The following is a 25,633-nucleotide window of genomic DNA, read 5'->3' on the forward strand; positions in this document are numbered from 1 at the left end:
TGTGATGGAGAAACTCTAATGCGAGGGTGCCCATCACACCTACACGGACCGCTACATACGGATAGGAAAAGGTAAAGGACAAGGCTGCAGCAGCAGAGAAAATGGTTCATCAGCATCGGCGCTAGTTACTGAAAAACCATAAACCAGTTTAAAGACCATTCCCACAAGTACAAGAGAAAATGTATTTAAAAACCACCTCCCCTCCCACCCCACTCCCAATTTCTCAAACTTTCAACAAGTCTGACCAGGAAAGGGGGGATAATTTGGCCGGCTGGTAATCTTTGGCTGTTCAGCTGCTCTTGGGAACATTGTTCACCGGGATCAATGTGACACCTTCAAAAGAAAAGGAGAGAGAACATTGCGAATACTCCAGAGGCTGAGATGTTGATAATGCAAAAGCCGGTCTGTCTGCAGCTGGAGGCAGAGTTTAATGTTCGGGCTCCACACAGTCTGTCTGCAGCTGGAGGCAGAGTTTAATGTTCGGGCTCCACACAGTCTGTCTGCAGCTGGAGGCAGAGTTTAATGTTTGGGCTCCACACGGTCTGTCTGCAGCTGGAGGCAGAGTTTAATGTTCGGGCTCCACACAGTCTGTCTGCAGCTGGAGGCAGAGTTTAATGTTTGGGCTCCACACAGTCTGTCTGCAGCTGGAGGTAGAGTTTAATATTCAGGCTCCACACAGTCTGTCTGCAGCTGGAGGCAGAGTTTAATGTTCGGGCTCCACACGGTCTGTCTGCAGCTGGAGGCAGAGTTTAATGTTCGGGCTCCACACGGTCTGTCTGCAGCTGGAGGCAGAGTTTAATGTTCAGGCTCCACACACAGACCCATTGCATCCTTCACCCAGAACCTTCAGCTGTTTCTGATGTTGAGGCCGCAGTGGTGTCGAATTTCTGAAATAACCTCAAATGTGCGGTGCAGAGAATGATAAGGCAGGACATTGCTCAGCTTGGTGGGTTAGTCAGTGCATGTGGAGTATTCAAATTTCCATTGAACAGAGAGAGCTCAACTATTGTTCATGTCAGGGAGAGAGATTCGAATCAGTAAAACACAAGGCAGCTGCCATGTTGCAGTTCCTCTGGGTAGGTGCAGGGTCGAAGGGCGTGTGCCAACCTGGTGTACAACCTTTCACCTATAACCTTCCGCCTCAAAGGGTCTGCTTCACTCCGACCTTCAGCAACACACTGTCACGCAACTGGTCCTGAAGGCGCGAGAGGACCTGATCTCTCACCTTTCCATCGTCCAATAGGTTCTGTTCCAGAGATAGAAGGAATTTTAAACACAAGGATCCATTTGGTAACATGTTAAGCTAATAACAAGCCCTCAGTTTGAAAAGGAGGGAGGGGAGCCAGCAGTTTTTATGGTTTCGGTTTATAATAAATGAGCCCCGATGACACGAGGGGAACTGATTCCAGGCTAATGATCCCAGAGTGAAACCAGTTATCAGTCAGGAACCCAATGCTCACTACACTGTTCACTCCCTCACTGCCTGGTTTCCCATCCAATGAACTCCAATTACATTCCACCAAATCGAAGGTTAGGAGCAGGAGGAGGCCATTCGGCCCCTCGAGCCTGCTCTGCCATTCAAAAAGATCATGGCTGATCTGATTGTGGCCTTAACTCCACTTCCCTGCCTGCACCCACCCACCCCCACCCCCTCATAACCCTCGACTCTCTTGTCGATCAAAAGTTGGTCTACAAAGAATCTCCCCAACAGCAGCCAAACCCACCTCCCACCTCCAATCGCCCTCCCCTGCAGTCAGTAATTCAGGAACCCATTGACTGGGGTCTAGATATTTACAAATCTGAAGGGGGTGTAGGAGCAGAGGGCCCTGGGTGTATATGTGCGTGTCATGAAGCTATTAATGTATATAATATTATTAGGAAATATTTTTCTTTTAAAATATAGAGGTTTAGTCTGCGGATATGTTTTAATTGGATTAAAGAGAGCTGGCTTGGGTGTTTTGATCATGAACTCTCTCCTCCATCCCCACCCCCTTTCCGATCCCCTTTTTTTCCCCAATAATTTATATAGATTTTTCTTTTCCCACCTATTTCCATCATTTTTAAATGTATTTCCATCCATTGTTTTATCTCTACCTTTTAACCTTTTCAGATTCCTTCCCCCCACCCCACCCCCACTAGGGCTATCTGCACCTTGCTTGTCCTGCTTTATACCCTTAATTCGCACATTCCTTAGATAATATCACCACCTTCAACACCTCTTTGGCCTTTTGTCTGTGACATCTTTTGGTTATCTCCACCTATCACTGGCCCTCTATCCAGCTCTACTTGTCCCACCCCCCTTAAACCAGCTTATATTTCACCTCTCTTCTATTTTTCCTTAGTTCTGTTGAAGGGTCATTCAGACTTTGATGGTCGGTTTCTTACTCCAGGAGGGGCTGTTACCCTGTGGAATGCTTCTCTCTGGTGAGCAGTAAAGGTTGGGTCATTGGATATATTCTTGGATGTGCTGGATAGATTTTTGATTGACAAAAGGAGTTGAGGCCACAAGCAAGTCAGCCATGATGGTATTGAATGGCGGTGGGGGTGCTGAATCTCCTACTCCTGCCCCTAATTCTTATAGACAGAACCCAAATCAGTGTCAGGGAATAAGCACAGTTACAGAGCCCTCCAGTGTGCTAGGGGTAAGATTACACACCATTGCCTTAATCTGTTTTCCTGTGAATATTTATCTGTAAAATTCAGCACGGTTCATTACCAGAATCAGTTGATCCTTATCATCGAGAAGTGTCTTCAGATGAGCTAGCTCAATGAAGCACTCCTGTGCTGCTGTAGAATCCAACTTGGCCAATTTTTCCAGCTCTTTGGCTTTGGCAGACAGCTGCTGTTTGAGTGCATGTGCTTCCTGAGCTTGAACTGCAAGCATTTCCAGGTGACGATCTGATATTTCCTGGAATGGTGAAGGGAGATCACAGAAAAAGATTGTTACCTCAGTGCAGAACACAGCTTGCTGGTCGGAGGGAGTCAAGGTTACAACAGGTTCAGTTTGACACAGCAAACACCCAGTTCAGTAATGGTCACAGGAGACTGGGTTCATCCTACGGGTTGTATAGTTAACTAGTGTCATGGAATCATTACAGCACAGAAAGAGGCCATTTTGCCCATTGGGTCCATACCCACTCTCCGTACAGCGATCCAGTCAGCCCCATTTCCCAGCTCTGCAAGTTTATTGCCTTCAAGCACTGTCCAATTTCCTTTGGAAATCATTCATCGTCTCCGCTCTCTCCACCCTCATAGGCAGCAAGTTCCAGCTCATGACCACTGCCAGTGACCCAGGAGTAGCCAACAGGGAGCTACAGAGACTGCTGCTGTCGGCAGACGAGATACAGTCAGACAGACATAACCTGTCAGTCAGACATAACCTGTCAATGCACCACTGCAGCCTCAGGAGTAAACACAGGTTTGGAGGAGCTGCTATAGAGGAGAGACCATTCCCCATGGGTTTTTATTCTGTAACTCAACTGCTGGAGGGCCAAACAACCTTTAATTATTTTGGGAAATATGTTAACTTGCCTAGAATACCTGCAGATTATGCTACGGACCAACTCCCAGTACATACGCAGGCATTTGAGGCATTTAATTAAAGAAAAACACGCTTGAATGCAAAGTGCAGGTTGCAAATAGATATTAGTGTGAAACACTGGAACACATGCCTATTAAAAGAGGAACAGGAGCAATAATAAACTGAAGGTATTGAGACAATGTTCAGCGGCAGTGAGGAGATTCATTAAAAAGTCGGTATTGAGCAGAGATGCGATAGTAAATGCTGTCACAATGTACAACACTTCTGTGGGTTCACTTCAGGCTGCAGTGTGACACAATTGTTATTGTCAGGACTCGAATGACCCTGGGAATAATGTTGCTCCTGATAAAGCTATCTCATCTTGTCCAGAGCAGTAAAACCCCAAAAAAGAGCGCACAGCCTGTATGTGAAGGAATGTAAACCTAAATCTTATTGATAGGCAATATCCCAGTGAGTGAGAGCAATCAGACTATAGAAGTGGCTTTGTAGGGAAATAGCAGCGGATTGAATTAACACATTGGATAGATCTCTTCCAGAAAAATAACCTGTTGGGATACAGCATAAGTAAGACAGGATAACGTTAAGTGTAGGGTGCTTGGGTGGAACAAGTCATTTTGGGTCTGCTCTTCCTAACTCTTTCCATCATTGGGGTCTCTCTCAGTATCATTTCTGAATCAGTCCCAGACCCATTTTATTTTTGTTCATGGGATGTGGGCGTCTCTAGAACCTTAGAACCATAGAACACTACAGCACAGAAAACAGGCCATTCGGCCCTTCTAGTCTGTGCCAAAATATTATTCCGCTAGTCCCATTGACCTGCACCCAGTCCGTAACCCTCCAGACCTCTCCCATCCATGTATCTATCTAATTTATTCTTAAAACTTAAGAGTGAGCCCGCATTTACCACGTCAGATGGTAGCTCGTTCCACACTCTCACCACTCTCTGAGTGAAGAAGTTCCCCCTAATGTTTCTCCTAAAACTTTCCCCTTTCACCTTAAAGCCATGTCCTCTCGTGTTTATTTCTCCTAATCTAAGTGGAAAGAGCCTACTCAGATTAGCAAGGCCAGTGTTGGCTGTACATCCCCAATTGCCCTCGAGAAGAGGGTCAACCACATTGCGGGAATCACACGTAGGCCAGGCCAGGTAAGGACAGAAGATTTCCTTCCCCCCTTGGCAATTCACAAGTTCCCACCCAGATCCCACCCAGGTCTCATCCCGTTCCCCAGACCTTGGATCAGACCCTGGGATTGGTGGCAATCCAGGGACGAAAGGGGCGGCTAATAAATGCGGGCCTAGCCGGCGACGCCCGAATCCCGTGAAAGAATAAAAAAGGACAAACCCAGGAACTCGATTAAACAAGCTAAATGTTCCTGAAATGTGGGACTTAGTGAGCAGTGTTGGGATTGTTTTAACACACGCTCAGGATTACTGCTTTAAAAGGGAGCGTGAGAACTTAGTCACTCTGTCAGGAGCCGGGTGAATGGCTGCCAAGTCTATACCTCAGACTCACACTCAGACATTTACAGCACAAGAGGAGGCCATTTGGCCCATCGAGTCCGTGCTGGTCAACAAAGATCTGACTACACTAATCCCATTTTCCAGCGCTTGGCCCATTGCCCTGGAGGCTACTGCAATGCAAGTGAATATCTAAATACTTCTTAAATGTTACGAGTGTTTCTGACTCAACCAACTTTTCAGGCAGTGAGTCCCAGACTCCCACCACCCTCTGGGTGAAAGAACTTCTCCTCAATCCCCTCTTAGCCTTCTACCTCTTACCTTAGATCTATGCCCCCTGGTTATTGACCCCTCTACTAATGGAAAAGCACCTTACTATCCTCCCTATCTATGCCCCTCATAATCTAATACACCTCTATCAGGTCCCTTCTTAAACTTTGTTGCTCCAAGGAAAACAACCCCAGCCTATCCAATCTTTCCTCATAGCTCAAACCCTCCAGTCCAGGCAGCATCCTGGTAAATCTCCTCTGCACCCTCTCTGGTGCAATCACATCCTTCCTATAATGTGGTGACCAAAACTGCATGCAGTACTCCTGTTGTGCTCTAACCAGCGGTTTATACAGTTCCAGCGTAACCTCCCTGCTCTTGTATTCTGTGCCTTGGCTATTAAAGGTAAGTATCCCATATGCCTTCTTAACCACCTACCTGCCCTGCTACCTTCAGGGATCTGTGGATATGCACACCAAGGTCCCTCCGATCTTCAGTACTTTCCAGGTCCCAGCATAATCCCTTGCCTTATTAGCCCACCCCAAGTGCATCACCTCACATGTTCCGGGTTGAATTCCATTTGCCACTGCTCTGCCCACCTGACCAGAACATTGATATCCTCTTACAGTTAATGGCTATCCTCCTCACTATTTACCAGCCTACCAATTTTTGTGTCAACCGCGAACTTCTTGATCGCACCCCTACATTCAAGTCCCATTCATTGATGTACACTACAAACAGCAAGGGCCTCAGCACTGAGCCCTGTGGATCTCCATTGGAAACAGACTTCCAGTCACTGAAACATCCCTCGACCATCACCCTCTGCTGCTTGCCTCTCGGCCAATTTTGGATCCAATGTGCCACCTTGCCTTGGATCCCATGGGCTCTTACTTTCTTTCCCAGTCTGGCATGGTGGGGCCTTACCTTGATAATCTGATCCTTCCTGTCAATGCTGTTTAAAAGCTCCTCGATGGCTTTCGCTTGCTCAGTAACCTGGCAATCGCGTTCCCCGAGGACCTGGGACAGAAGCCGCTCCTTGTCTTTCAGTCTCAGGCAGAGGCGTGTGGAGATGTCGGAGCCATCGCTCAGACCCTGGCTGAGCAGCGAGTCTGTCAGGGCCTGGACACGCGGAGAGGAAAGGAGAGGCAGTTCAGAACAGAGAGAGGAGCTCCCTACCCACCAACCCCACCGTAACCCCAGGCCGACAACCAGCCCCGATCTCAGAGGCTGACCCAACACGAGTGCCCTGCTGCTCGGTCTCGGAGCATACAGGATGTGACCAGCGAGTATTCATCACACCAAATGCCTCTGCACCATGGACATGTACCCAGAGCCAGTTCAGCAAAGAAGGTGCCATCGTGGGGACAGGTTTCACCCCGATATGGAATTTGGGCATTGCTGGCAAGGCAGCTTTTAGAGGTGTTGAGCACGTTGGAGGGTCGCTTCAGAGGGTAGTTAATATTCAATCCCACTTGGGGATGCCCTCCATACATCTCTCTACCTCACAGCCCTCCTCTAAGATGCTCCTTAAAACCGATCTCTTTGACCAAGCTTTTGGCCTTCTGTGGCTCAGTGTCATATTTTGTTTTATAATGTTCCTGTGGAGCTCTTTGGGATGTTTGATTGCATTAAAAGCACTAGAGAAATAGAAGCAGGAGTAGGCCATTCAGCCCTTCGAGCCTGTTCTGCCATTCAATGAGATCATGGCTGATTTTCTACTTTAACACCATTTTCCTGCACTGTCCCTCGATGTTTTTAATATGTAAAAATCTACCGAGCTCAGTCTTGAACGTACTCAGTGACTGAGCCTCCACAGCCCTCTGGGGTAGAGAATTCCAAATATTCACCACCCTCTGAGTGAAGAAATTCCTCCTCATCTCAGCCCTAAATAACCTGCCCCTTATTCTGAGACTGTGTCCCCTGGTTCTAGACCCACTCCCCCCAGGGGGAACACCCCTCCTGCTACTACCCTATCGAGCCCTGTAAGAATTGTGTATGTTTGAATGAGATCACCTCTCATTCTTCTAAACTCCAGAGAATAAAGGCCCCGTCTCAGGAATTACACAGTAAATGGCAGAACCCTTAAGTGCATCGACGGGCAGAGGGATCTGGGTGTACAGGTCCACAGGTCACTGAAAGTGGCAACGCAGGTGGGTAAGGTAGTCAGGAAGGCATATGGCATGCTTGCCTTCATTGGCAGGCGTATTGAGTATAAAAGCTGGGAAGTCATGCTGCAGCTGTATAGAACCTTAGTTAGGCCACACTTGGAATATTGTGTGCAGTTCTGGTCACCACATTACCAGAAGGATATGGAGGCATTGGACAGGGTGCAGAAGAGGTTTACCAGGATGCTGCCTGGTCTGGAGATTATTAGCTATCAGGAGAGGTTGGAGAAACTCGGATTGTTCTCACTAGAGCGACGGAGATTGAGGGGCGACTTGATAGAAGTTTATAAAATTATGAGTGGCATGGACAGAGTAGATAGTCAGAAGCTTTTTCCCAGGGTGGAAGAGTCAATTACTAGGGGACATTGATTTAAGGTGAGAGGAGAAAACTATAGAGGAGATGTGCAGGACAAGTTTTTTACGCAGAGGGTAGTGAGTGTCTGGAATTCGCTGCCAGAGGAGGTGGTGGAAGCAGGCACGATAGTGGTGTTTAAGAGGCAGCTTGACAAATACATGAATAGGATGGGAATAGAGGGATATGGACCCCGGAAGTGCAAAATGTTTTAGTTGACGGGCAATATGATGGGCGCAGGCTTGGAGGGCCGAAGGGCCTGTTCCTGTGCTGTACTTTTCTTTGCTCTTTGTTCTCTTAATCTTTCCTCATAGGACAATCCCAGGAATTAGTTTGGTGAACTTTCACTGCCCTCCCTCTATGCTAAGTATATCTTTCCTTGGGTAAAGAGACCAAAACTGCAGCCAATACTCCAGGTGCAGCCTCACCTCTATATAACTGCAGCAAGACATCTTTACTCCTGTACACAAACCTCTCGTAATAAAGGCCAACATACCATTTGCCTTCTTGATGGGTTTGCTGTACCTGCATGTTAGTTTTCAGTGACTCAATAACAAGGACACCCTAGTCCGTTTGAAGTTTGACATGTCCCAGCCTCTCACTATTGGAGAAATATTCTATTTCTGTTTCTCCCACCTCACATTTTCCCACATTGTGTTCCATTTGCCAATTTTTGCCCACTCGCTTAGCCTCTCCCAAATCACCTTGGAGAGTCTTTGCATCCTCCTAACAACCCACACCTCCACCTAGTGGAGCATCATCTGCAACCTTTAACCCCCACACCCGAAATCATTGGTGTAGGTTATGAATAGCTGGGGCCCCAAGCGCTGATCCAGGCAGTAACCCGCTAGTCCATGCCTACTGACCCGAAATGCCCGCTGCTGCGAGATTGGCTTCAGCAAGGGTGGGTAAAAACTGCAGATCCCTTCCCTGAAGGACAGGAGCGAGGCAGCTGGGCTTTTCTGTCAATTGGTTACCAGATTCTTTAAAATAAAAACAAAATGTAAATTCTAACAAGCATTGCCATTGCGAGATTCCCACTCATGGCCCAGGGAGATTAAGCCAGTAGTTCTCTCCCGGTCGTACCTCCACATCTTTGGCACGGTTCTCTAGAGCTGCTTGGAGCTGACCGATGATGCTATCTTTCTCCCGCAGGGCGCACACTCTCTTTTCATCCCGCTGGTTACAGAGTTCCTTCAGGCTTGTGCACAGTGTCTCCAGCTGTTCAACAGCAGCATGCTTCTTCTTCAGGATGTGGTTCAACATCTGGAACAGAGACAGGGGACAGCCTGGCTGAGTAGAGAATAAACCCGTCCAGTAGAGGAACTCTCCGGAGCGAGACAATTTACTGATTAAAGGGTGTAACATTCCACTCGTAGAAGGGGATCATCCAAGGACATTACAGTTCCTGTCAGACTTTGGAGGTGCAATTCTAGAGGGGGGCGCAGGAGCAGAGGGGCCTGGGGGTTTATTTGCACTAATCATTGAAGGTGGCAGGGCAGGCTGAGAAACATAGAACTTAGGAGCAGGAGAGGCCATTCAGCCCCTCGAGCCCCCTCCACCATTCAATAAGATCTTGGCTGATCTGGTTGTGGTCCCAACTCCACTTTCCTGTCTGCCCCCCATTCTCCCCTCATGACCCTCGACTCCCTAACCTAACTCAGCCCGAGTAAATAATAACCAGTGCTCGCTGGGGGAAGAGAACGCCACAGGCTGATAGGATCAAACAATTATCGAATCACGTCATTATGTTTTTATTAGTTCTAGATTTTGCAAATGTATATTAAACACTGTTTTTCTGCTATTTCACATCTCCATGAGGAATTGTTGAGAAAGGTGTTAACAGCTGTGGAGTTGGACAGGCCCTCATTGCAAGTCATCAGCTATTCCCACCGCCAGTTAATAAAGTTAAGTAAAACGTTCAGTATCCTGGGCTTTATAATGTAGGATTTGAGTGCAAAAGCAAGGAAGGTATAATAAACCTACATACAAAGAGAAACAAACACCAGTTCAGTCTCAACTGGAGTATTGAGTTCAGTTCTTGGCTAGTGAAGGAATTAGACAGACAGAAAAGATTCACGAGAATGGTTCCAGGGGTGAGGAACTTCAGTTATGAGGATAGATTGGAGAAGTTGGGACTGTTTTCCTTGGAGAAGAGAGGCCGAGAGGGAATTTGATAGAGGTTTTCAAAATCATGAGGAGTCTAGACAGAGTAGATAGGGAGAAACTGTTCCCATTGGTGGGAGGATTGAGAACCAGAGGGACACAGGTGATTGGCAAAAGAAGCAATGGAGACAGGAGGAAAAACTTGCTCTTTAAAATATAGTGAGTGGTTGGGACCTGGAATGCACTGCCTGAGACCGGAGGGGAGCAGGGCAGAGGGAGGCCCAGAGAGGAGAGGAGAGGAGGGGGTGGGGGGGGGGGAGAAGGGGGAGGAGGTTCAATTGCGGCTTTCAAAATTGGATCGATACCCGTAAAAGGGAACATTTTCAGGGCTAAGTGGTGAAGGCAGGGGAGTGTTGCTGCTTCACAGGACCAACACCAACATGATGGACTGAAAAGATTCCTTCTGTTCTCTTAACAATTCTATAATTCTATAGAGCTCCTGTCTGGATTGTAATACTGTGAGCAAACATACCTCTTACTAGAGCTGAGAGCTAATAGCGCACATGGCGGACAGTGACATTGTACACAAAGAGACAGCAAGGCAATGACTTCGCCTGTGGGACAGAGGGAGGCTCTAGGAGATCAGGCTTGCGATGTGACAGACACAACACTGGAGATAGCCTGGAGGAGAGAAATCGCAGAGGAAGGCCAGGGTGGTTGATGGCAGGAGGAATTGAAATTGCATCAGTCATGGGCAGGAATATCGATGGGGATCCAACGAGGAGTGAAGTCAAAAGGAAAAGTTTAGTGTGTGTTAAAAACAACAGGTCTGGCAGTACCTGTGGAGAGGGAGAGCGTTCGTGTTTCAGGTTGTGTTGATCTTTCACAATGAAACATCGACTGTTTCTCTCCACAGACGCTGCCCGGCCTGCTGAGTATTTCCGGCATTTTCTGTTTTTATTCAGGAATTCCAGCATCTGCAGTATTTTATTTTTGTAATAGTTCAGTGCTGGGGTGTGTGCGCATACGTGTGTGCGTGTGTGTGTGTGTGAGGTAATCGGAGGTGTAATACACCTTTTAGAGACTGTGAGCAGATTGACCACGTGACTGTAAGACCCAATATCTGTGTAGCTCGGGCACCCATGTTAACGTTAGTCTGGAGTAGGGTCTGGCTGGAGACGCACACATCATGTTAATGCTCTGTTGTGTGTGTAAATAAATAGGATGTGCTCCATTTCACATTGGTCTCTGCGTCTGCCGTGTATTGTAAAGGACTCACCCTCCGACAGATAAACCTGCAACTGGTTCATGAGCAAAGCGACCCATAGTTAAAACGTAAAAGAGTGTAGAGGGTGGGGAGAACTGAGCCTGCATCACTTCAAAGGGGCACAGGAGGGTGTGGGGCAGGGGAATGAGCCTTGGGAAGGGTAGGGAACGTGGGCCGGAGGTTGGGGAGCGTGTGCAGTGTGGGCCTCACGTTGATCAATTCCTCATTGTTGGCGAGGAGCTCGCTTAGACGGTTCACATCCTGGTCCTTCTCCCTCAGGACTGACCGCAGCTGCCCGATTTCAGCCTCCTTCTCCTCAACGGCAGCGAATTTCTCATCCGCAGATTGCTTGAAAAAGAAATTGAAATAATTTACAGGCAACTGGGGGACAAGAGAGGATAGAGAGATTTCGGGTGGACAATCCTGCCTGCCTTGGGACTGCTAACAACACCAATCTCTATACAGTCAAGAATCACAGTTACAAAACCATGTTCTTCCTCCCTACTGAATACAGACCTAAGGCCCCAGGCCCCAGGCACCAGCCTGTACGCTGCTGGGAGATAGCACAGTGGTAATGTCACTGGACAAGTAATCTAGAGGACATGGGTTCAAATCCCACCATGGAGGAATTTAAATTCAATTAATAAATCTGGAATATACAGCTTGTCTCATTAATGGTGACCATGACGATATAGGTGGGTTGGTGGAGTGGGCGGTAAAGTGGCAGATGGATTTTAGCATAGAGAAGTGTGAGGTCATACATTTAGGGAGGTCAAACAGTTACAGGGATTACACAATAAATGGGAATATACTAAGAGGGGTAGGTGAAGTGAGAGATCTTGGCGTACAAGTACACAGGTCCCTGAAGGCAGCAGTTCAAGTAGACAAAGTTGTAAAGAAGGCATATGGAATGCTCTCCTTCATTGGCAGAGGTATAGAATATAAAAGTAAGGATATAATGTTGGAATTGTATAAAACACTGGTGAGGCCACAACTGGAGTATTGTGTGCAGTTCTGGTCACCACATTACAGGAAGGATATAATAGCTCTGGAGAGAGTGCAGAGGAGATTTACAAGAATGTTGCCAGTGTTAGAAAAGTGTAGCTACGAGGAGAGATTGGATAGGTTGGGGTTATTTTCCTTAGAACAAAGAAGGCTGAGAGGTGACTTGATTGAGGTGTATAAAATTATGAGGGGAATAAATAGAGTGGACAGGATAAAATTGTTTCCCTTGGTGGAGAATTCTAGAACAAGGGGACATAGATTCAAGATAAGTGGCAGAAGGTGTAGGGGGGACATGAGGAAGAACTTTTTTACACAGAGGGTAGTTGGTGTCTGGAATTCACTGCCCAAATTGGTGGTAGAGGCAGAAACTCTAAACTCTTTTAAAAAGTACCTGGATCTGCACCTTAAGTGCTGTTAACTGCAGGGCTATGGGCCGGGTGCAGGAAGGTGGGATTAGAAAGGGCACCTGGGTGTCCTCGGGCTGCCATGGACAAGATGGGCTGAATGGCCTCCTTCTGTGCTGTAACTTTTCTATGGTTCTAGGACAACTATCATCATAAAAACCCATCTGGTTCACTAATCCCCTTTAGGGAAGGAAATCTGCCGTCCTTACCCGGTCTGGCCTACATGTGACTCCAGACCCATAGAAATGTGGTTGACTCTTAACTGCCCCCTGAAATGGCCTAGCAAGCCACTCAGTTCAAGGGTAATTAGGGATGGCAACAAATACGGGCCCTGCCAGTGATACCAATATCCTATGTAAGAATATATATATTTCAAATAAATAAACAAACTATTACACTAGTTCTGTGCGTCTATGGATACATATTCAGAAGAGTTCCCAGCGGGATGGTGGGACTGTCTCAGGCGAGGTGGAGTCTCGGGTTTACCTGGAGAGCTTTGTCTCGATCCTTCAGCCGCACGCGGAGTTTTCCAACAATGTCCATCTCTGCGTCAGTCACAGACCTGGTGCCACCAGTGAGCTGTGAGATTAACTCCACACACTCCTGGACAGAGGGATCAGAGGAGGGAAACAAACATTACACAGAGAGCGAGAGAGAGAGAGAGAGAGAGAGAGAGTGAACAGATACCAGATTTAAGCTCTGCTTCAGCACAATAGGAAGGAGGCAGCAAAGAAATACAATGACATTCCAAAAACAGATCCACCACAGCTCAGTCAAGCCCACAAACAGCCAGTGTATAAAAACAAACAGAGGTTCAACTTCGTTCCTATTTAAAACAAGCTAATCTCTCAACAGCGAGACCCGTTCACCTCGTCCTGGTACAGAATAGGATGAAAATGCCACCATTTCAAACTAGCGTAGCCCAATCACAAGCTTCAACAACACTGCCCTCAAATCTCCATCTACTGCCACTGCATCCCCCTCCCCCCCTGTAATACCTACCTCGCTGGTCTCTCTCATTCATCTCAGGGATCATACAGCTCAGGGTGCAGACTTCTGACCCATCGTGACCAGGCCAGGTCTTTCCACAGAGCTATCCAATTAGCCTCTCACTCCCCTGTCCTCTCCACAGGGCCCTATGTCTTTTTTGGTCAAATATTCATCCGGTTACCTTTACAAACAAATCTGCTTCTGCCAACCCTTTCAGACACTGTGTTCCAGATCATGGTTTGCTATGTTAAAATAAAAAACACGCTGTTGATGTTCTTCATTTTGCTGTCATCGGGACAGGTTCAAGAATACCAAATTTCAAAAGGGAACAACAATTTATACTGCACGGGGTAAAAAAGGTGCCGATTGGTTGAGGCATTGGCATGGTGAATGTACCAGGGAACTGTTACACCCTACACTTTTGTTCAGTTTAAAAAAGGTGCAATTCCCTGAGCATGTCCCTTTTGTCTGCAGAGGACAAGTCTCTGTGTATGAATAAATGGAGCTTCTAGCAAGCATAAGTGAGCCACATTGCAAGCCCGGCTGATGATCATAAGTTGGTTATTATAGTTCTTAGCACGCTCTGGATTGGTCAGCAAGTTCTGTCCAATTGCAGAATCACATCTAAATGTTAATCAATGCTGCTCCTTTTTGAAACTTGGTATTCTGGCATCTGACCTGATGAGTGCAAAACAAGGAGCTTTGATAGGATGTCTCCTCTTTCAGCCAAGATTTTAACCCCTCCTCTCTGCTTTTTTTGCCAATTATATCTTATTATCTATATCTCCTGGTTAGTGACCATCCTTCCAGTGGATTCACATTTTCCATATCTATTTCTTCAAACCCCATCCCCATCTTCCAATATTGCACATCTCGATTGAATTTCCCCTTAACCTTCGCTAAGTCAAACAACAATTTCTCTAGACTCTCTACAAAGCTGAGGACCTCCATCCATGCTTTCTACATAACGGTGTCTTAAGGCTCTTTACCTGTAACAGCTGCTCCTTGCTGTGTAGTTCACATATCAGGCGCTGTATCATTTGGTTCTGACAGTACATTTCACAGCTCTGATCACCTAGGCTGCTCTTTGTCCGAGTTTGTAAACTCAACTCCTGAAAAGAGGAACATAGGACAGAGAAACTGGAGGAACGATTAATAGAACAGTGTCGATTGTCACTTTATTTCATTAATTTTAATTAAATTATGTAAATGCGTTTGTTAGCTGAAATTTATTTAGATTCAAATGTCAAAAACAAAGATTCAGAGGTAGATTGTCGCAATGGTTCAAACTGTGTCCGCTTGACTCAGGTTTTTAAAAACTTGTCCTAGCTGTAGCGTTCAGTTATTCTGCATTTGATTATGCAAGTCTGTTTACTATTAATGCTTACTGTGCTTGATCAGCGAAGCCTGGGTGTGGACTCAGTAAAGTAAACAAACTGTAGAAGTTGCTGGAAGCAAGTGTTGCAATCATGGAGCAGACATTTTAAAGCACTGTGAATATATTCCTGTTACACACATGGAAACTAGTGTCATCTCTGCATAGCTCAGATATAAAATATACAACAGCAGCATTTCAGTGCAGTACTGAATTTCACACGGGACAGCTAAATAGGAGTATTGAAGAATGGTTGTTATGCTGCTAAACTAATAAAAAGAAACTTGCATTTACATTTGGGGTATCCTTTTGACTTTACAGCCAATGAAGCACTTTTAAAGTGTAGTCACTGCTGTAATATAGGAAACAGCAAACTCATGCACATAAATTCCCATGAACAGCAGTGTGAAAATAACCAGGTTTCTGTTTTTGATGATGTGGTTTGAGGGACAAATATTGGTCAGGACAACAGGGATAACTCCCCTGCTCTTCTCCAAAAAAAGTGCCTTGCGGACAGACAGGGCCTTGGTTTAACGGATAGTAATCCAGAGCAGAGTCGTAATGGCAGCACCGGAGGCCATTCGGCCCATCGAGTCCATGCCAGCCCCCCCCCACCCCCATCCCCGCCCGCCCTGTGGAGCAATCCCATCAGTCCCATTTCTCCCACTTTGTTCCCATTCCCTTTTGGGATCATTCATCAGCTCCGGTTCCACCACTCTCATAGGCAGCGGGTTCCAGGTCATTATCACTCACTGTGTAAAAAAACCTCTTCCTCACATCCCCCCCTTCCATCTCTGATACCAGAACTAGATTAGTGCTCTGGGACATGGGGGTTCAAATGCCAACACAGTAGCTGGGCCGATTTAAATTCAATTCACCTTAATAAATCTGGAATTAAAAGTTAGTCTCAGTAACGAACATGAAATTACCGGTTCACTAATGCCCTTTAGGGAAGGAAATCTGCCCTCCTTACCCTGGTCTGGCCTACATGTGACTCCAGGTCCACAGCAAATTGCCTGACTCTTAACTACCCTCTGAAGTGGCCGAGCAAGACACTCAGTTGATCGCAAGGTAGCTCACTGCCACCTTAAAGGGCAATTATTATTGGCCTCGCCAGTGACAGTCACATCTCATGAATGGATTAAAACAGGCCCAAGAAATCCCAATGATTTTATTTATATTTTGAATAGCAGGGAATGGTGCCAGTGTAGTTGCCAAACAGCGTACAGGTTAATGGGTTATTTGTTCTGCTGCCGGCTGTCAGTTTGCCTTGAAACAAAACCCTATTTGTAAAGCATTGAGGCACTCGATCAACACAAACTGGTTAGTCCCCTTTTTCCAGATTTAGTGCTCGGCTTAAGTGGAGTTAGGTGTTCACACCCAGAACCCGGGGGGTGGGGGTCACTACCTTGCTAGGCAGTGCCCTTGTGATAAGCAGAAAAAGCTTAGTAGCTATTCAACTGTAGAGGCATCACACAGAGACTGGCCACTTAGGTGGCCAGCAAACGATGACTAGAAAGCCCCAACTCCAACAGGTGCCTTCAACCACCTTGTGCCGATTAAGATAGGGGTCGCTATGGGGCTGAGGAGTTACATCTATTCAACTTCTGTCCACTCATTTCATTCCAAATGCCAACAAAACCTGGTTGTAGAAAGGATTAGTGGAGTAATTCCAAGATTGCGCAGGACTTGCCGTGTGTGCTAATAGCTACACTAACAACCAATTTAAGATCATCAGTCTAGCTCGTGGCGCGGCTCATTTATGCCTGCTAGAAGCCACCCGTTCTATGCAAACAAAAGGAATATGTTCAAGCCTGGCACCTGTTGCGAATTGTCTAGGAGCAGGGGGAGCCTACAGTCCCCTGTTGCTATCTCCATGGCAATGCCTGGTCCAGAGTCAACTTGCCAACCAATCAGCAACCTTTTCTCCTGTAGCATAAGTTGTTTGAAATTTGGCATTCTTGCATTTGTCCTGATGAGACAAAAAGCTTTGGTGACCGCTCTCTTTTTTAAAGAAGATTGACGAAGGGTTCGAATGCCTGGATTTGTTGCCATCAAGGGTTAACCCAACCCTTCATGTTGTACAGAAAAACATTCATCGCTATGCAAAGTGGATCACGAGATTATTCTGACACATCCCTGCCTGAACCGGTCTGTTCACTCCCTCATCTAGTATATTTAGAATTGGGCGGGGTGAAGTTCATTGGGCCTCGGAGGGGGGTGGGGGAGAACTTCACTGTGTTCGATTCCAATATCCTGAGCTATTAGACTTGGTCAGGGACTAGCCTGCTGCAGATGTCCAACAACTTGAGGGATTTGATTGTACTGTCGACAGGGTCTCTATTTTCACTCTACAGAGAAAAGGCAAACCATAGATACATAGAAAGTAGGAGTAGGCCATTCGGCCCTTCGAGCCTGCTCCACCATTCAGTATGGTCATGGCTGATCCTCTACCTCAACGCAGTACTCCCACTCTCTCCCCAGACCTCTTGATGCTTTTAGAGTCCAGGAATCTATCTATTTCCTTCTTAAATATATTCAGTGACTTGGCCTCCACAGCTTCTGTGGTAGAGAATTCCACAGGTTCACCACCCTCTGAGTGAAGAAGTTTCTCCTCATCTCAGCCCTAAATGGTCTACCCCGTATCCTGAGACTGTGACCCCTTGTTCTAGATCCCCCCAGCCAGAGGAAACATCATCCCTGCATCCAGTCTGTCCAGACCTGTCAGAATTTTATACATTTCAATGAGATCCTCTCTCATTCTTCTGAACTCCAGTGAAAACAGGTCTAGTCGGCCCAATCTCTCCTCATACAACAATCCTGCCATCCCAGAAATCAGTCTGGTGAACCTTTGCTGCACTCCCTCTATGGCAAGTATATCCTTTCTTAGGTAAGGAGACCAAAACTGCACACAATACTCCAGGTGTGGTCTCACCAAGGCCCTGTACAGCTGCAGTAAGACATCTTTGCTCCTATACTCAACTCCTCTTGCAATGAAGGCCAACATACCATCTGCCTTCTTAACTGCTGGCTGCACCTGCATGCTTGCTTTCAGTGATTGGTGTACAAGGACACTCAGGTCCCTTTGCACATCAACATTTCCCAATCTATCACTATTTAAATAATACTCTGCCATTCTGTTTTTCCTACCTAAGAGGATAACTTCGCACTTGTCCACGTTATACTGCATCTGCCATGTATTTGCCCACTTACTCAACTTGTCTAAATCGCCTTGAAGCCTCTTAACATCCTCCTCACCACTCACATCCCCACCAAGTTTTGTGTCGTCAGCAAACTTGCAAATATTACATTTGGTTCCCTCATCCAAATCATTGATATATATTGTGAATAGCTGGGGCCCAAACACTGATCCCTGCGGTACCCCATTGGTCACCGCCTGCCATTCCAAAAAAGACACATTTATTCCTACTGTCTGTTTCTTGTCTGCTAACCAATCCTCAATCTATGCCAATATATTACCCTCAATCCCATGTGCTTTAATTTTTCACACTAACCTCTTATGTGGGACTTTATCAAACCAATGCAGAGAGAGAGGTCCCCACCAGTAAACCAACTGATGATGCCCTCAGTCTAAGTCAGATATGCACAGAATGAATGAGTCACTTCCTCTGACAGATGTCGGGATTTAGCGCCATGATGTTAACCAGAGGTGCGATACCACCTGCTGCCACTCTGACAGGTAGAGTTGCCACCTTCTAGTGAGAGTATACCAGGAGCTTGTCATATGGTTCCCCCTCCTTCTGACACCCCAGAGGACAGGACATGTCTCCCGGTGATGCACCACCTTCTCACATCAGTTAGAAAGTTAAATTGTTCGTTACCCAACGGGATAAGTTCTAATTTTTTTGTGCTGTGGGTGAGAGCTGTCATTATTTTGCCATTCACACCTCTTCTGGCCACATCTTTACTTGGCCCATTTCCACTCCTTCTGACTCTGCCCTGTTGTATATCTGGGAGCAATGCAGAGATGACACTCATTTCTACTTGTGCAACAAGTTTATTTACAAGAGTTTATCTCTGCAATCACAAAATGTCTGCACGTGTACTCAGCCAGGTCTAGCAGCTTCTGTTGGCTTTAACTCTGAGTCAACGCCCAGGCTTAAGCACGATGAAGATAGAGCAGTTACCAGACTCTCAATCAAAGAGCGACTGAACGCTACATGTCCCACCAACTCTCTGGTCATGTCCTGTCTTCCGCCCCCATCACAAACTTCTCCTTTCACCCAATTTCCACCCACTCAAAACCTATTAAAGTTCTAACTGTTTCCAGGTCTGATGAAAGGTTACAGGCCACAAACATTGACTCTTTCTCTCTACTCTCTCCACAGATAGCGCCAGGTCCTGCTGAGTCTTTTTCAGCACTTTGTTTTTATTCTAGGATTCCAGCATATTTTGCTTTTGGATAAATTTTAACAATTATAAGGTTGAGAAAAGGTCATCATAAATGAATGTGTAGAAAAAGAAAGGATTCACTCTCATTGGACGCAGGACAGTGAAGGTTCACTAGATATGAGATTGGTCCCTGGGATGAGGGGGTTGTCCCGATGATGAGAGGCTGAGTAAATTGGGTTTATATTCCCTGGAGTTTAGAAGAATGAGAGTCGATCTCATTGAAACACAAAAGATTCTGAAGGGGTTTGACGGGGTGGACGCTGAGAGATTGTTTCCCCCTGGTCGGGGGAATCTAAAACACGGGGGCTCGGTCTCAGGATAAGGGGCTGATCGTTTAGGGCTCAGATGGGGAAAATTTCTTCACTCAAAGGGTTTGTGAATCTTTGGAATTCTCTACCCCGGAGGATTGTGGATGCTCCATCAGTGAATATATTTAAGACCGGGATGGACATATTTCTGGTCTGTTGTCAAATTAAGGGTAATGGGGATTGGGCAGGTAAGTGGGAGTTCAAGCCCAAGATCAGCCATGATCATATTGAATGGTGGAGCAGGCTCGATGGGCTGAATGGTCCACTCCCTGCTCCTGTTTCTCACGTTCTTTTGAAATACATTCTATTTTTGTTAAGACCCAGGTAATGTTTCTCCCAGGTTGCTGCTAGTGCCCAGGGCAATGCCAGGGCAGACCTGGCAGTCTGGTCTTACAATACCCAGGGTGACTGGATTGCTAATGCAAGGGAAACGCAGGAATCATAGGGCTGGAAGGACCACGTACACTCAAGCGGACCCCGAAACTCTGCTACTTTCACCGAATCCAAGCCGAGGAATGGGAAATTGTGCAAATTCCCCCAACCAGGCTTGGCTCCGTGTTTCTGGGAGAATTCGGAGCCACTCACAGTGGGTGCAAGCGGATTGCCGGACTGACCTGCCGGGGGGAGACTCTTTCCTTTTCTTTTAGCTGAGCCTCCAGGCTCTGGATGTGGGTCCTCGCTGCCTCGAGTTGTTCACTCAGCTGTCTGACCGTCTGCTGCAACCCATCGCGTTTAGGTTCATGTTTATGAAACTTCTGATTAGAACAAAGAATGGTGCATAGAGGCTCTTATAAATTAGTCAGCACTGAACACAATAAACTCAGGAATCGGACTGAACAACTGTGTCGACTCACCGTAGGGGCAATTTAACCGAGTGCCACTCCCTCACCTTCTCCCCGTGACCCTGCACATTCTCCCTTTACAAATAATAAACCAAATTCCTCTTAAATGCCTCGATTGACCCTGTCTCCACCACACTCTCAGACAGTGCATTCCAGATCCTAACCACTCGATTGACCCTGTCTCCACCACACTCTCAGACAGTGCATTCCACATCCTAACCACTCGATTGACCCTGTCTCCACCACACTCTCAGACAGTGCATTCCAGATCCTAACCACTCGATTGACCCTGTCTCCCCCACACTCTCAGACAGTGCATTCCAGATCCTAACCACTCGATTGACCCTGTCTCCACCACACTCTCAGACAGTGCATTCCAGATCCTAACCACTCGATTGACCCTGTCTCCACCACACTCTCAGACAGTGCATTCCAGATCCTAACCACTCGATTGAACCTGTCTGCACCACACTCTCAGGCAGTGCATTCCAGATCCTAACCACTCGATTGACCCTGTCTCCACCACACTCTCAGACAGTGCATTCCAGATCCTAACCACTCGATTGACCCTGTCTCCACCACACTCTCAAACAGTGCATTCCAGATCCTAACCACTCGATTGACCCTGTCTCCACCACACTCTCAGACAGTTCATTCCAGATCTTCACTACGTAAAAAAGTTTCTCCTCATGGTCACCATTTCTTTTTTTCCAATCATCTTAATGCACTCTCGTTCTCAATCCTATTCATTCTGTCCTGAACCCTCATGATTTTGAAAACCTCTATCAAATCTCCTCTGAACCTTCTCTTCTCCAAGGAAAACAGTCCCAACTTCTCCAATCTATCCTCATAACTGAAGTTCCTCATCCCTGGAACCATTCTCGTGAATCTTTTCCACACTCTCTCCAATGTCTTCACATCCTTCCTAAAGTGTGACACCCAGAACCGGACACAGCTGAGGCACAACTAGTGTCTTATACGAGTTCAACATAACCTCTCTGCTCTTGTACTCAATGCGCCTATTAATAAAGCCCAGGATACTATATGCTTTATTAACCTCTCTCTCCGCCTGTTCTACCACCTTCAATGATTTATGCACGTATACACCCAGGTCCTCTGCTCCTGCACCCCCTTTAGAGCTGTACCCCTGATTCTATGTCTCTCCATGTTCTTTCTACCAAAATGAATCACTTCACATGTCTCTGGATTGAACTTCAAATGCCACCTGTCCATATATTCCATCAACTTGTCTATGTCCTGTTGAAGTTTTACACTGTCCTCCTCACAGTTCACAATGATTCTGATTTTAGTATCATCTGAAAACTTGGATATTGTGCCCTGTATACCAAGGTCTAGGCTATTAATATATATGAGGACGAGGAGGAGTTAGGGTCCCAACATTGACGCCTGGGGAACTCCACTACAAACCTTCCTCCAGTCCTAAAAACATCCATCAATTCATCGTTTTCTGTCACTCAGCCAGTTTTGTATCAATTTTATTCCACGAGCCATAACTTTATGCACAAGCCTGTCATGTGGCACTGTATCAAATGTTGTCTGAAGCCCATGTACGCTACATCAATAGCATTGCCCTCATCAACCTTCTCTGTTGCCTCTTCAAAAATGATACTCAACGTGTTTTTAAGGATTGACTCCATCAGAACCCAGAGCAGGTTTGATTTCCCATCTAGTCCTCCATCTTTAACACCTCAAAGCGAGGCCGCAAGGATGAACTGGCTTAAAATAGATTCAAATAAATTAGAGAGGCAAATGTATGGTCAGAGCAAGGTGAGCAGATCTACAGATTACACCCAAATAAGCTGTGAACCAAACAGGACAAATGGCAGAAAGAGGTGGGGAGTAACTAATAAAATCTACATGAAAAATTATTCAGCATGTTAACAGTGCCACTTGTTAGAAACTGGCCACTCCTCATCTGTTATCTTCACTGGAGATATATCCAAGAATTGTTGGTGTGAAAATGAATAAACTTCAGCACTGCTTCAATAGAGGGCATTCAGAAGTGGAGATGTGGACACATTATAGGGCAATGGGGGAAGATGGTGGTCTAGTGGTAAGCTCACTGGAGGCTAGCGTTCTGGGGACATGGGTTCAAATCCCACCAGAACTCTGCTCTGTCTTAACCAGCACCAAGTCTCATTCCTCCATCACCCCTGTGCTCCCTGGGATTTTCAATATTGCTGGACTGGAGCCAGTGTCTAGTTTTTAAAAATTTTCACCCTGGTTTTCAAATCCCTCCCTAATCTCTAATCTCCTCCCGCCCCAAAACCCTCCGAGATCTCTGTGCTCGTCTAAATTCCAGCCTCTCGAGCATTCCCGGTTTTAATCTCTCCACCATTGGCGGCCATGTCTTCAGCTGCCTGGGCCCTGAGTTCTGGGGTTCCCTCCCTAAACCCTCTCTGGCTCTCTACCTCACCCACCATTGGCGGCCATGTCTTCAGCTGCCTGGGCCCTGAGTTCTGGGGTTCCCTCCCTAAACCCTCTCTGGCTCTCTACCTCACCCACCATTGGCGGCCATGTCTTCAGCTGCCTGGGCCCTGAGTTCTGGGGTTCCCTCCCTAAACCTTCTCTGGCTCTCTACCTCACCCACCATTGGCGGCCATGCCTTCAGCTGCCTGGACCCCGAACTCTGAGGTTCCCTCCCTAAACCCTCTCCGGCTCTCTACCTCACCCACCATTGGCGGCCATGTCTTCAGCTGCCTGGACCCCGAGCTCTGGGGTTCCCTCCCTAAACCCTCTCCGACTCTCTACCTCACCTTTCCTTTAAGACATTCCTTAAAACCCACCTCTTTGACCAAACCTTTGGTCATCTGGCCTACTATCATTTTTTTTTGGTAAAGCAACATTCTGAAGTGCCTTGGGATGTTTTGTTGTGTTAAAGGCGCTATATAAATGCAAGTTGTTGCAGCATGAGTAAAAAGAACAAAAAGAAAGATTCTTGCCTCCAGATTGAAGGGGAGATACTCCACAGAGAATTTACTCCTCAGCTCCTGAAAGGAGTCCTCATCTCCGCCAAAGCTGAGCTGTCGCTGTGGAGTCTCCGAGCTGTTTGACATTAATCCGCTTCTGCTCCAGATACGGACTGGGATCTTGCTGCTGGGCAGAGTGTGAACGGGCCGATACACGACAGCCCTCATCCACTGCAACATGGTGGCCAGTGACTGGTCTAGCGTGGAACTCTGACACAGGCTGTCGTCGAACACCAGATCTTCGCTCTCTTTCTCAGAGCTGGGGACTGCACCAAGCGAGGAAATGGACGTGGAGCGGGAATGGGGCTGGGAACTGTTGGTGTAGAGCGACTGGACAGAGCTGCTGCTGGAAACTCTCCTCTCTGGGCTCCGAAGCCAGTCCAGGGGCATGCTCTGTGACTTGTTCTTGGAAAGCTGAAAGAGGTGCCCCTTAGACAGGGCACGTGCCAATCGCCGAGGGATCTTACACACTGACTCGTAGGTGGAGTCTGAGACCCGTATAGCACTGCACCCAGAACAGTTCCTGTGTTGGCAGGAACAAGGGTTAAACTCACTCCCGCTCTGCTCTGACCAGCACTCATACTCAGACATGGCCAGGTCATCCTGGAGCAGGGTGTTATACTGGGCATGTGGGAGGTCAGCAATGTCCACTGTGATGTCCTGGCCCTTGTAGCATAGGCCCTTGGCAGGAGGGTGGTGCTGCCCATGGAGGTAACACAGGCACTGCGCCAACCTATCCTTCTCGGTCAGGAGGCGTTGGATCTTCTCGATGGAGAGGGCCTGGACGCGGGCGATGACGGTGTCGAAGCGGTAGACCCTCTCGAGCGAGAAGGCGCACTTGCCACACAGGAACTCGCCTCGGCCATCGCGGGTGACCTGCTGCCCCAGGACGCGCGAGAGAACCACCTGCAGGTTGACCGTTGCCCGTGAACTGAAGATCCAGCGCCGTTGGTTTCCCTTCAGCTCCGAAGCACAGACCCGGCACTGCTCCTTCATCCTGATAACTCCTCACCATCCGGGCATTGGGGGGGGCGGGAGAGACAGTGGAGAGGGGGCTCCGTCTAATCGGCGAGATTCACCTTGTGGAAGGGGTTGGAAAGAGAGCCATTAGAACCCAAGGAAAGCCACGTTAAAGAAAGGGAAATAAGTTAGTCAATGCTCCAGTTCGGTGACACTGCTGCCACTACACCCGCAGCCTAAATAGTGCCAAGAGAAATCATTGACAAGTTTTGCCAAGTCGCCTAGAGTTAATGTTGACCCAGGTCCCAACGCCCTCCCCCAGCGCATTCAGTGGATAGTGCTGTGGATCCTAAACTTTGGGGGGAGGTGGTGGTGTAGTGGTATTGTCACTGGGCTAGTAACCCAGAGACCCAGGGTAATGCCCTGGCTTCAAATCCCACCACAGTAGATGGTGGAAATTGAATTCAATAAACGGTCAGACGATGATCGTGAAAACACATTGTGGATTGGCAGGACAAAAACCCACCTGGTTCACTAATACCCTTTAGGAAATCTGCCCTCTTTACCCGGTCTGGCCTACATGGTGACTCCAGACCCACAGCAATGGGCTTTTAATTGCCCTCGGAACAAGGGATGGGTAATAAATGCTGGCCTAGTCAGCGACGCCCACATCCCGTGAACAAATAATAAAAAAAAGTAGGACCAGGGAATGATTATTATACCTCGATCCCCGCAATGGAGTTACCCAACTCAAAAGAAACTTGCACCTTTTACACTCCCAGAACATCAAGAGACCTTTCCACCCAATTACTACATGAAATGTGTTGGCTGTGAAAATGCAACATCCAAATTTCACTAAAACAGCAATAACACCAAACAATAGTTAGAGGGATGAATGGTTGTTTAACGCCCTGTCCGAATGTCACCTGACAGGGCAGCACTCCTACAGTCCTGTAACATAGTGACTGCCCTCGTCCTGTGCTCAAGCCTCTAGAGTCCGCAATCTCAGATTTAAACAGCAGGTTGTTACCATTGATGACAATGATGAGAGGCTGAGTAAATTGGGTTTATAATCTCTGGAGTTTAGAAGAATGAGAGACGATCTCATTGAAACACACAAGATTCTGAAGGGGTTTGACGGGGTGGACGCTGAGAGATTGTTGCCCCTGGTCGGGGAATCTAAAACACGGGG

The 25,633-nt window shown here is 47.1% G+C and overlaps 1 protein-coding gene across 1 annotated transcript; it reads right to left on the reverse strand.

Annotated features, from left to right (window-relative positions):
• Positions 1-347: 347 nt before the first annotated feature.
• On the reverse strand, positions 348-24,504 carry LOC144674958 (uncharacterized). Its single transcript, XM_078536049.1, has 9 exons — positions 23,455-24,504; positions 20,264-20,404; positions 14,543-14,665; positions 13,050-13,166; positions 11,365-11,502; positions 8,868-9,047; positions 6,189-6,383; positions 2,717-2,908; positions 348-1,246 (listed from the first exon to the last, which is right to left on the reverse strand). The coding sequence occupies exons 1-9, from the start codon at positions 24,475-24,477 to the stop codon at positions 1,142-1,144; spliced, it is 2,214 nt and encodes a 737-aa protein (XP_078392175.1). The 5' UTR covers positions 24,478-24,504; the 3' UTR covers positions 348-1,141.
• Positions 24,505-25,633: the final 1,129 nt, after the last annotated feature.

Source organism: Cetorhinus maximus, unplaced genomic scaffold (assembly GCF_964194155.1).
Source record: "Cetorhinus maximus unplaced genomic scaffold, sCetMax3.hap1.1 HAP1_SCAFFOLD_868, whole genome shotgun sequence".
In the NCBI taxonomy this organism is placed as follows: Eukaryota; Metazoa; Chordata; class Chondrichthyes; order Lamniformes; family Cetorhinidae; genus Cetorhinus; species Cetorhinus maximus.

Bases quoted from the DNA above. Each gene is read 5' to 3' on its own strand.
- LOC144674958 (XM_078536049.1), bottom strand. From the start codon at position 24,477: ATGAAGGAGCAGTGCCGGGTCTGTGCTTCGGAGCTGAAGGGAAACCAA. The intron at 11,503-13,049 runs GTAAACCCGAGA...TTCTTTTTCAAG, and splicing joins ATCGAGACAAAGCTCTCCAG to CAATCTGCGGATGAGAAATT. The intron at 2,909-6,188 runs GTAAGGCCCCAC...TCACCATTCCAG, and splicing joins GGAAGGATCAGATTATCAAG to GAAATATCAGATCGTCACCT.